Source organism: Oryza sativa, chromosome 8, assembly GCF_034140825.1.
Source record: "Oryza sativa Japonica Group chromosome 8, ASM3414082v1".
NCBI lineage: Eukaryota > Viridiplantae > Streptophyta > Magnoliopsida > Poales > Poaceae > Oryza > Oryza sativa.
The window spans coordinates 28,524,928-28,537,420 of NC_089042.1; the positions used below are offsets into that span (position 1 = coordinate 28,524,928).

General features: G+C 45.6%; 2 protein-coding genes across 3 annotated transcripts; one reads left to right on the forward strand and one right to left on the reverse strand.

The window, feature by feature from the left end:
* The first annotated feature begins 1,799 nt into the window (after positions 1–1,799).
* Positions 1,800–2,959, forward strand: LOC4346358 (protein PROTON GRADIENT REGULATION 5, chloroplastic). Its single transcript, XM_015792802.2, has 2 exons — positions 1,800–2,326; positions 2,517–2,959. Exons 1-2 carry the CDS (start codon positions 2,054–2,056, stop codon positions 2,619–2,621), a joined length of 378 nt encoding a protein of 125 aa, XP_015648288.1. The 5' UTR covers positions 1,800–2,053; the 3' UTR covers positions 2,622–2,959.
* On the reverse strand, positions 2,545–6,113 carry LOC4346359 (exocyst complex component EXO84C). Of its 2 annotated transcripts, none has more exons than XM_066303295.1 (4): positions 5,678–6,113; positions 4,131–5,577; positions 3,848–4,048; positions 2,545–3,741 (listed from the first exon to the last, which is right to left on the reverse strand). In XM_066303295.1, exons 2-4 carry the CDS (start codon positions 5,574–5,576, stop codon positions 3,259–3,261), a joined length of 2,130 nt encoding a protein of 709 aa, XP_066159392.1. In that variant the 5' UTR covers position 5,577; positions 5,678–6,113; the 3' UTR covers positions 2,545–3,258. The 2 variants fall into 2 exon arrangements, with proteins under 2 accessions (XP_066159392.1, XP_066159393.1); XM_066303296.1 differs by having other exon boundaries at positions 3,637–3,764; positions 5,678–5,817.
* Positions 6,114–12,493: the final 6,380 nt, after the last annotated feature.

The window sequence follows — 12,493 nt, forward strand, 5'->3', positions numbered from 1 at the left end:
AAGTGAAATTACCTACATTTTACCTAATTCAAAGAGTAATTGATCTATATTTATTTCAACCGTAAGCAATCAAGGCAACCGACGGCTGATAGTATTCTGTATTTCTGTATGTAGCGTATCCTCAAAAACATCTAATTACATTTACTTATTTTCAACAAGTTAGGATCTGGACGCTAGGTATATTTTTTTTCTTTTACAGTATTGAATCACAGAATTGGATCACATGAAGCCTATAATATTTATTAATTTCAATAAATTTAGTTGACTTATTTTATTTTAAAAAATAAATGGATCTATTCACATGATTTTTCAATCCACCTTAATAATAATTACTTCCTCCGTTTCAGTTTATAAGATGTTTTGACTTTAGGTAAAGTCAAAGTCAAACTGCTTGACCAAGTTTAGAGAAAAAAAGTAATATTTTCGACCTAAGAGAAATTTATTATAAAAATATATTTAAGTATTAATTTAATAAAACTAATTTGGTAATATAAAATTACTATATTTATCTATAAATTTAGTCAAACTTAAAACAGTTTGACTTTTATCAAAGTCAAAATATCTTATAACCTAAAACGGATTGAGTATAAATAAAGATAAGTCATAAACAGATCTCGTCAAATCAGGATACTAACGAAAATTAGGATTAGAAGGATTCATGGTAAGAGTCATGAACGTATTTGGTACGATCATATTTATGTCCTAAGAAAAGAAATACATACGCACTACACAATAATAAGATACGAATCAGGATAGGGTTACAATAATACATAAATAAATAATAAGCGAAGGTGAAGTAGAGAGAGGGGACGCGAAGCAAAATATTAATTAAAGCAAAAGAAGAAGAGAAGGGAAGGGAAGCTATCCAGTCCATCCGCGTCCGCAGACTGCTGCTCATGAAGTTGTGATCGTCTCGATCGACTCTTTCTTGAGTAGATCTTGCTCCCTCTCTCCGGCTCCCTTCACGCGGACGCAGATTTAGGGTTTTCCGCACCTCTCCCTTCCAGGCTTCCACCATGGCTTACGCGGCGGCGGCGGTGTCGACTCAGGTAAGTGCCCCCCCTTCTCTCCTCTCCTCAAAATAAACTAACCCTAGCTCGCTCCCTCACTCTCACTCCTCTCCTTCCTAGGTCGATCGGCACCTACTTTCTACGTCTCATAAAAAATCAATTCTAGTATCAGATGTGACATATTCTAATACTACGAACGTAGACATACATATATTCATATTAGCAGTACTAAAATATATACGTTATATCCTGTTCTATATTCGTTTCGTTTTTTATAGGAACTACTGCAACCTCCTGCAGCAGAGCCCTGATGTCGTCCACCAGTTCTACAACGACGCCAGCAGCATGGTCGGCGTCGACGACCTCGCCGAAACCAACACCACCGCCAGCACCATGATGGTTACTTACTTGGTTGATCATGATTTTTATTTGGCGATGTCATCTCATGCATATTTAAAACATTGATGTATTGTTGCTGTACATTGTACGATTTGGATGTATTGCTGCTGTTAGTCCAAAAATGGATGGCTGGGGTGGGCTCTACTTGACAGACTGATACTCCTACTAGTATGTGTTATGCGTGCAGCGCTGGCTTCTGTTGTGCTACTTAATTACGTGTTTAGTGCTTTACTTTGAGTTGGTTCAGAATTGCAGACCCTTCGATCTAGTTGCATTCTTAACAAAATGCATTGGTGAACAAGCGAAAGAAAGGGGAAAAAAGCTTTTTAGTTTCCGAGGGAGGGAGAGAGAGACAGCGTGGTATGGAAAGGGAGAGGCGTGCGAGATGGCAGCAGGGTATAGGTGGTGTATTTGTGCCCAGAAACTCCTCATCTCTTGCGAGGAGGACATGTGGCTGGCTGCACGCCGCAACCAAATTCGGCGCGCTACGTACTCTACTGGCTCGGATTCACTCCCGTCCCGGCCCTCTACTCCACTCCACCCACCGGATTGCTAACTTGCTTCCTCCGTCCGCGGCCACCACTTTCTCCTCTCCTCCTCAGAGCAAGATCATTCAAGTATAATCCTGCCTCCTACTAGCTATAATGGCAGCAGCTGCAGCATCATCCGTGTCCCTCCCCGGGGCGAGGGCTCTCCCGACGTGGTCCAGCTCCGTGTCCGGCGACTCGCACTCGTTGGCGCTGAGCTCGTGGGCGGCGCGGCCTCGGTCGGCGCGGCCACTGCGGGCGCCGGCGAGGATGGGCAACGTGAACGAGGGCAAGGGGATCTTCGCACCGGTGGTGGTGGTGGTGCGCAACATCGTTGGCCGCAAGCGCTTCAACCAGCTCAGGGGAAAGGCCATCGCGCTGCACTCGCAGGTACGCACGTCTACTCTACTCCGATCCTCATCAATTATAGTACACTAGTTTTAATTAATTAGCTATCATCATCTGCCATGCCATATATATAAGCAAATTTTGCAATCAAACATATCAATATGCTTGCTATCTATCTTGTGAGTGAGTGACTTGTGGCCATCGATGATACGGACGGTACTGCTTGTTGCAGGTGATCACCGAGTTCTGCAAGACCATCGGCGCCGACGCCAAGCAGAGGCAGGGCTTGATCCGCCTTGCCAAGAAGAACGGCGAGAAGCTCGGTTTCCTTGCCTGATCGACATGCCCTTCCTAATTCCTACTAGCTCATTTGATTGGTGTGGATTTCCTCTCTGAATGAATGAATTTCCTGTAGCTAGCTAGCCAGCCGCGCCTTCCTCCCTGCGTATAAATGTGTCTTGTGCGTACGTATACCTCCTCTTCTGACCTTCAATTCCATCCATCCATGCCATGGCGGCATGAACGAATGAATTAGTAGTAAGTAATACGCGCATGCATGAACGAATGAATAATATACTATATAATGCGTGTATACAGACACTAGCGCTGGCTAGCATGTATGATGATCATGATGTATATGTATGAGACTGAGACTGTATGTAGCCAGTTAAGCGACATCATTGCCGTCAAGCTCCAATCGGATGGATCTGGATCTCCTAGTCAATCTTTATTTGCGATCGATATGATGGAGCAGTAGAATTAATTTCTGATCGAATGCATATAATAGTGGTGTACACCATACACGTACCGACGTACGTACGTACGTGCTTAGCTTAGTTAATTTCTGGCTCACTGCTATCTTAGTGTTGCTTACACTACTACAGAAACAACCATAGAACCACCATAGGTGCTGATTGGAAAACCCTCATGGGCGCCGAATTTCCCAACCAGCACTCAGTAGTCACGATTTACCGTCATCGATCCTGCAACGAGCAACTGCTGTTTTTCTCTTCCTTGGCCTGTGCACTTGTTGCTTCTTCGATGGTGACTTGTTGTGCAGCAGCAGCAGCTCCGGCCTCATTCTCCGAGTGAATGGCTAGTTGATCATCCTCAATGCTGACGAACTCATCGCTGGACTTGCCATCGCTACAAGTGCAAGCTCCGACCCAAGCATCCGGCTGCATCTCATCACCATCATCAGCTGCTAATTCGTCTTTCTGCACTGAGTCGGTGCTGTTCTCCTCATCAGCCTGAGACCCCATCATCAGCACTTGCATTGCGTGCCTTGCAGCATCGGCAGCCCACTCCTCGTGCTGCTGCTGCTCCAAAAATGATGATAATGGCACGACCTTCGCTTGTGCTTTCCTGAGCGAATCCAGTGCATTGTCCCTGAAATCGTCGGAGGAGAAGCCACCAAACTGTGCAACTTGTAGTAGAAAATGAACGTCTAGCTGGATCTGCGACAGATCGATTAGAGAATCTGGTCAGCAATTAACACCTGCCCGTATATGTACATGGATTAATCTAGTCCGATTATATATGGAGTAGTAAACTTAAACTAACCTGGAGAAGGAGCGTGTCCTGTATTGGGACAGCATGGGATGCTTGACGGATGATCCAAGAGTCATGTAGGTCCTCATCAGAGAGGTAGAAGAGTATGATAGCCTCCATCAACTCTTGCAACAGCTTCTTCATGGTGCCATCCTCACCGGTTAAGATGGCACCGTATAGACTATTCAGCTGCCTCACCCGTAGGAACAACACCTGAGAGCGAGCATGTAATTGTAATCTACTGTTAATTTGATCGTAATCGATCAGTAGGTAATTAAGCACAAGTGCAACGCACCTGAAAAGCAGAGGAAGGCATATTGGCGCCGTGCCTGATGCTGCTGCTGCTGTGTGTTTTGTGGTGTAGGGTGGTTGACATGATGGTGTGGCGTATGAAGTGGTGGCAGAAGCATGTCCATACTTGGGCGGCGGCTTCTTTGATGGACACGATGAGGCCGTGGAGGTGGAGCTCCCCCTTATTATTAGTGGCATGATGAAAATCAGCTGGTTGTTGAGATGATGTAGTTGTGAAGATACGGCGCGCGATGAGCGGGAAGAGGGACAGCAGCGTGGTGCAGTTGATTAGGAGGGAGACCATCATCATGTCATCGGCAGCGGCGGTTGCTCCAAGTTGCATGAGCATGTAGTCTCGTAAGAGATCCGCGAGAAGGTGGAGCAGCGTGGATCCGAGAGCGAGATCCAGCTCCAGCAGCGGCGAGACGTCATCCGCCACTTCCTGCATGAGGGTAACCAGCTTCCTCCCGCTCGTGGTGAGCAGGCACCAGCAGTTGTGTTTTGTCGTCGACGTTCTCAGCACCCCCGAGAGGAGGAAGCGCCCCAGCAACATGGAGGAGGAGGCGCCCTCGTCGTCGTCGTCGTCGTCGTTGTCGGGAACGGGCAGCACTAGCAGGCGGAGGACCTGCCTGAGATGGGCGGCGTACATGGCCAGCGCCTCCTCCATGCACCGGGCGAGCAGCTCCCTCAGATATTCGGCCAACTCCTCATCAAGCAGGAGCAGCAGAGGGCCGTAGGAGAGGGCGCATCTTGCAGCTTCCAGTAGCAGAGACAGCTTGCCATCAGCTGCTGCCATGTGCACCAACTCTCGGAACGCCACGCCCAGACCGTCCATCTCCTCCCTCGCCCACCGCCTCGCCTCCGCCGCCTCCGACGACACCACGCTTCTCGACGCTTCAACGATGGTGGACAGCACCGTGCGCACCAGCTCCTTGATGATGATGATGTTGTTGTTCCGCTGCTTCTGCTTCTGCCTCAGCTCGTCCACGCCGCGGAGGACGCTTCGCCGGTAGTACCCCAAGAGCAGGTGGTTCGCTCGCCGCGCCTCGCCGAGCCTGCAGAGCCCCGCCACCGCCCGGAGGAGCTCCGGCCGCGGTGTCCGCGGGTGCTCCGCCACGGACGCGAGGCGGTCGGCGACCATCGCCTTCCTCGCCGACAGCGACAGGGCCAGAACGCCACTCTCCTGTTCCTGCATCAACTGCTCCACGGCCTGCTCCATCCGATTCTCCCACAGGAGCTCATCCAGCACTGACGATGGTGCGCCACCTCCACCATTATTCATCTCCGCCTCCGCCACCATGTCTCCTCCGCCATTAGTCTCTAGCACCATTGACATTGCGGACGAGTAGTACAGGCTGTTCCTCACATCTTGGATGACCCTCCTCTGCACCATGCCTTGCTGCTTCAGATCACTCATCACATCCAAATCACCGCCACCTTCTTCCGACATTCTGAAATTAATTATGCAAAGCTCATCTCTTTGCACACACATTCATTCGTACGTATATATAGATATATAGATGACGAATAAACCCTTCGTATCATACGTACCTAACAAACGACAGGTAGCTTAGATACAAATTCCTTCGGAAGTCTTGCTCTGAGGCCTTGTTTATTTCCAGGAGATCGGAGCACAAGTGCTGTATACCCTGTAAACATTGATTACTGCGGCCGTTTCGTATTATAAGTTGTTTTGATTTTTTTTCTAATTAATTTTGATCAAACTTATAAAAAGTATAGAAATACTTTAAACACAAAATAAACGCACTATCAAAAATATATTAAATACTCACTATTAGGGAATCCATCTTTAATCCCTGTTTTCAACCGCTTTAGTTTCGGTTGCAAACCAGGACCTTAAAAATCTTTAGTACGGGACTAAAGATGGTGGCCGGTTGGTGTTACCAACCAGGATTAAATTTTTTTCGTTGTTTTTTTGCTGTTTGCATATTGCCTAAATCCACACATCAAACGAACCTACTCAACAACAATTCTATATCACAAATCAAATGAACAAAACCAACAACAAAATCATCCACAACTCATTGTTGTGCACAACTCCTGTTCTTACTTGCAAAAACATGACTAATTCACAGCTACACTTCTTCAAAGAGAAGATTAATTATGTGCATGAACACTACACGCATTCAGAAGAGAAGAACAAAGAAAGGAGAGCTCATGGTGGCCGCGCTCGCCGCGGCTCTGTTTGTCTGCACCGTAATCGGCTCGAGCCCAGCGCTAGCTCCTCCCTCTCGCCGAGGACAAGGATGCCAACGGCGACCCGGCCGTCTCCCGCTCGTCGGCGCCTGCTGCAGCCCACTGCTGACGCCGCCGACGGAGAGGGGCCGCCTCCCGCCGGCCGCCGCCTGCCGCTCGCCGCCCGTCGCCGCCTGCTGACGCCGCCGACAGAGAGGGAAAGGGGAGGAAGAGAGGAAGGGGAGGGCGCTGCCGCCGCTCGCTGCCGACGCCGGAGAGGGGAAGGGGAGGAGAGGGAGGAGAGGGAAGGGGGAGGAGTGAAGGAGCCGTGAAGTGTGGAGGAGAAGTGGAGGCGCGGCTGCGCATGTGTGAGGAGGAAAGGACGGGCGGGGAGGACGAGGCGGGGAGGCATGCGGCTTGGCGTCTGTTCCGGATTTTTCTTTTTTCTGGTTGGTACTCCCTCCGTCCCAAAATAACTGTAGTTTTGCACTATTCACGTTCAACATTTGACCGTTCGTCTTATTTGAAAATTTTTTCTGATTAGTATTTTTATTGCTATTAGATAATAAAACATGAATAGTACTTTATGTGTGACTAAATATTTTCAAATTTTTCACAATTTTTTTAAATAAGACGGACGGTCAAACGTTGGGCACGGATATCCACGGCTGCACTTATTTTGGGACGGAGGTAGTATAAATAACTGGGACTAAATATTAATCTTTAGTTCCAGTTAATAATACCAACCGGGATTAAAGATAGTGGGAGCATGACACCGACCTGACGACTTTTTAACCGGGACTAAAAATGATCTTTAGTCCCTGTTGGTAGTGTCACTGGGCTTTTGAACTGGGGCTAAAGATCTTATTTGGTCCCGGACTCCCGGTTCTTATTTGAATTGGGACAAATATGATTTTTACCATCCGGATAAAGATCAGTTCTCCGGTAGTGACTGGTTTTAATGAAACTAATTTAATGTTGTATAAACATTAAATTTTTATATAAACTTATTAAACTTAAAATGTTTTACTATGGAAAAAGTCAAAACGACTTGGTGGTTAGAACAGAGAGAGTAATTTAATTTAGTTGCTTGCGTCTCTTCCTTCCAAAAAAATTTCCTCCGTAAAAAAACAAACTATTAAATGTATAATGCAGATATTCATGGTAGAATATATTACATCTTATTTTAGGTTCTTTTTATACGGAGGGAGGGAGTATGAAACGAGATATATTCTCATGGACGCGATGCGACGAGCTAGGAGAGCGCACTGAAATTTCGGGCAGGCCAGTAGAAATTCGTTCCTTCAGTTCAAACAGGCTTCACTTTTTAACACAAAACTCCAAGAGCTTAAACAGGGTTGTATAAATTTGGGAAGCTTGCAAATAAATTTGGACAAAACCAACCTGGTAATGAGCTAGTCTTAAAAGAAAATTCACGAGCCTGTGGCCCCCATTAGGCAAAGCAAGAAAATTGCTCTTCTACGGTTCTAGTTCTACCATGAAGATGAATGGTGTTCACACATTTGCCATGTACTACTCTAGTCATACATAGATATGATGTTTAGGGCAAAATTTAGGAAATAATACTTTCCATGGAAAATCTTAACGCATACTTTTTTCCAAGCTAAGCATTTAAGAAAAAAAATTATGTTCAAAGTGCTAGTAATAGTTTGCCCAAATCGATCTTATCTAACTTCAAATGTTTGTGACACTGCTTCTTCATATAATATAGCGCCGGATCTTTTGATCCAATAAAACAATTGAAAATTATTGGTGATATGATATACAGTAATTCAGGTACATCCCTCCCGTAGGTGCGTACTCTCTCTGTCCCAAAATAAAAAAAAATAATACGAAATAGAGTAAATTGCATCAATGGTATTTAAACTTGTAATCAGGTTTTACATAGGTCCACAAATTTACAAAGCGCGTATCGAGATCTCTAAATTTGATTTATTGCATCATCTCAATCCAAAACCTCGTTTGACCGTAGTCCTACCCACGTGACATGCCACATGAAAGATAACATGACACATTTTATTATTTATTATCTCCTTTTTTTCTCCCTTCTATCTCTTTCATTTCTCTCTCCTTCGGCCTTTTCCTCCTCTCTCAACTTTCAGCCACCACCTGCTCCCACTTCATCGTTGCTACCACTGTCTCCTCTCCCTCACCGCTGCAGCCGCCGCTGGCAGCAGCTACTACTTCTCGGCCCCCCACCATTGTCTCCGCCGCCACCTCTCTCTTGCTACCTCTCTTGCTACCGCATCGCCAACTGCTGCTTCTTCGGGAAAGTCAAGGGAGAGGTCATCCGTAGCCATCGGCGCCTCCTCCGCCCTCCCATGGTCGCCGATAGCTGCATTGCCGCTGGATATAGGGCCACGCCGGGCATTTCGCGCATGCCTAGTTCGTACTTGCTCCGGCCAGATAGTAAAGGGAAGGGGCACATATCTAGCAAAGAGGAGGAGGAGAAGGCACAGATCTAGGGCACGCAACGACGACGAAGAGGCAGAGGCGGTGGCATCGACCTGGGGCGCGCATGGCGATGACGAAGAGGAGGTGCTCATGGTTGCCGTCAAGTGGAGCTCGAGGCAGAAAGAAGGGAGAGGGCGGGGAATTCGCGGTTGCCGTTGTCACCTTTGGCCTCGAGCCTCCGCTCCATCGTCGGGCCAACTCCGCCGCTGGTGCCTCTTTCTCCGGTGGCTGGCGCCATCTCTCTCTGCCTCCCTCTCTCTCTTTGCTGCTTGCCCGCCGTCGCCGCTGCTAGTGCATCCAGCGGTAGAGGAAGAAGAGAAAAGAAGGGGTAGGGATAAAAGGGAAACGGGAAATTTTGCCATGTCATCTTCCAAGTGACATGCCACGTAGGCTAAGACTACGGTCAAACAAGAATTCGGACCGATATAATACAATAAATCAAGTTTAGGGGACTCGATCGATACACACTTTACTAGTTCGTAGATCTAGGTAAAAATTTCTTATAAGTTTAAGGACCGCTGGTGCAATTTACTAAACGGAATATGACATATATAATACTAACATTCTTTCTATCCAAATTAGTAGTACATATATAACATTTCGTATATTGGTTTATTTTAGAACTGATGAAAAAAGAGTTTATTAAGAATCGTGTACTAGTGTGAAAGGGCCTGTAGCCTAGTGGTTAGAAGAGCCTCAGTAGCACCTTAGGTCTCCGTCGACAGCGAGGCACCTGTGGTGGCTTCGTGTTAATCTCCAGGATTTGCTGGCCCAATCTTCGAAGATGCTCATAAGAATAGGGTGAATAAGATATACGTGCATATGTTCATATGGGTGAGTGTCTATGTTGTACTATATAATTAAAAAAAAAAGAATCGTGTACTGGTAATGGGAGAGAGACCTTTGCAGTCATGGATCGGAGGTCCGAGTGGTGGTAGGGGGTGCTGCTTCTGCTGCTGCTGCGGCTGGAGGATGATCTCCAGCTCCCTGCGGCTGTTTCCTCCTCCTCCGCCGCCGCCATCTTCGCAAGCCAGCCTCCTCGATCCGACGGCGCCTCGGATTATATATGAAAGCCCTTTTGATGATCGATCATATTTATCGATTTGCTCGATCGGCTGAGCTTCCTATGCTCTTGCCTTGCCGGCGGAGGAGAAAAAAAAATTCAATGGATTGTGCCGACCGTGGGCCGGCCATCTCAATCAAGGCTGTTTGCCCTGTAAACAAGACGGCAGGAGATTTGCCCTGTAAATTAGAGGGAAAGAAAAGGTCAAAAGCCTTTAGGGAAGTTTTACCCACAGAAAAAACAACTAGGACTAGTTTGGAAGCTGGGAGAAGGTGCTAGTGAGATATGCATTAGAGGCAATCATAAAGATGATTGTATCACATACTATGTTTACATATTTATCCGACATTGTTCCTTAAAATAGATAACTCATTATTGGTTAATGAATATGTGATTCTTTCATGAGACTCTTTATGTTGTTTGATACTATTTCTAAAGTATCCCTGATTAAATATCATATGTAGAACAAATATATTTATATGATCAGCACATGTATTAATTGATGATCATGTCTCATGTATCATGGTATAGAGATACCAAATTAATAATATGGACACATGTTGGTGAATATATTGTTGGATAGACCCAATATGAGACACTGCAAGAGCAATATGTGTTGTGTCATCAGTGATCTCATTTAGTGTTGGTGTTGAATCCTTAGACCTGAGATTATCATGGTTTCCAACATGTGTAGTAGTTTACTTAAGAACTGCTAAACGCTACACCGTAATTGGGTAGTTATAAAAGTAGTTTTTGGATATGCTATAAAACATGTAGTGAGATATGAATAATCAAGTTGGGATTTGCCCCTTCTATGGAGAGATATCTCTGGGCCCCTCGATGTTGTAGATTATGGAAGTGCATGGCCATGCCAAAGGTGATTGAGGAGTCAATCACAAGTTATATAATCTATCAACAGGTTCGAGTGAATGATTGAACTATTAGATGATGGCACATATCTAGCCTTGAGCTTAATCGATATCGTGAGGTAAAGGGGTTCATACAAGTATATACTAGAGGTTCAGTTAATATGATCTTTATGTATGTCCCGTGGGTCAATACGTTCTGCTAGGGGCCGCTGTTGACGCGTGGACCGAAAATGAGTTTTCAGTTTACAGCCGAGTGTACATGAACCTATAGGGTCGCACGCTTAATGGGCCGGAATAAGGGGTTTGGATGGAGATACAATATGAGTTTAATTCGGATAGGGATCCAAGTAGGAGTTCTACGGGCTTTGGAGGCCCGAGTGATGGATCCTATATATTTGTGAGGGGTGTGACCGGCGGAGGTATTGCATCACGTGAGAAACCCTAGCAGTCACTTCCCTCCCCGAGCAAAACCCTAGTCGCGCGCTGGCGCTAGCACATCTGCGTGTGGCGTTCTGTCCCTGTACGTGTGGATACCGGTAGAGGCGCCGCTGGTTTGCAGTGTTGATCGGCGTGGGAGTACAGCGAGAAGAACGCACGAGGAGGAGAAGGTCGAGCCGGTGCGATCGACTACTTCCTCTACATCGATGCGCGCTACTTTGTGAGAATTCCTTCGACTTCTTAGCGCCTTTTTCCGCTGCGCAGCGCGTCGAGTGATAACGATCTATGATCTAATACTTGCATGGTTCCTGGTTTACGCGATAGAAAATTTTGATTTATGCTATCGTAGCCTACGCGTATCCCAACAGAAGGCATTTTCTCTATTCCAAAATATAAATGACCACTTTATCACTTATGGCCTAAATTATGAGGGAATAGAGGTAAATGATTTAGATGTCCATGGTTATTTGTGAGTACGAGGAGGGTAATTGGGATTAAGACAAGAATAAATTTAAATGGTAGGTGATTAATGAGACGCTAGTAGTTTAAAAGCATATGTCGACAACTAGACGTTCGTGATAACTTTGTTAATATTGAAATATACTGATCACATAATGTGTATGTGTACGTTTATAAAGTGAGTGTGCGCGTGTTACGAGCACATGCATTTGCACTACGTTTTTTTTAAAAAGAGGTAACTTATTTGGAAACAAATTTTAAATACAAAGTGAATATGAATATTTCTACGATGTCAAACTTTGTTCCATATTTTAAATATTTTTAGCACTATTCACGATACTACTTATTCTACATTTTTCATCAATCAATTTTCATTTAATTTTTCTTCATTCTACATCCAACCACTCTCCCTCCAGGAACAACCATCCCACTTTTGTCGACCATAATTAAATTTTGCAAAATTTGCTTAGCAAGAAATTTCGCAACAAGTTCCAACGCATGGGGTGGGTAAATTGTGAGTGGCCTGCCCGTTGACTCCGTCCGTGGACTGTAAAACGTGCGTAAGGCAAACAGGAAGTCCAAGGAGGAAGAAGAAGAAACTATAGGAGAGTTTGACTAAAGTAATCCAGTAGAATCGACTAATGGTAGAAAAGACAGTAGAGAAGTATTATTCAAAAGCGAGCTTGCATAATTTTCTCGATTACTTGAATGAATGAAATAAAGAAGGAAGGCGACAGGGAAAATGGAAGTCATTGCGATCGATCCAATCTCACTAATTTGATGCAGCCACCAACCCAACCCAGTACCCAGTACCCACCCGGCGTCGTAGCTGCCAATTAGTACTATTGACCAGGCCAGCAGCTGAGT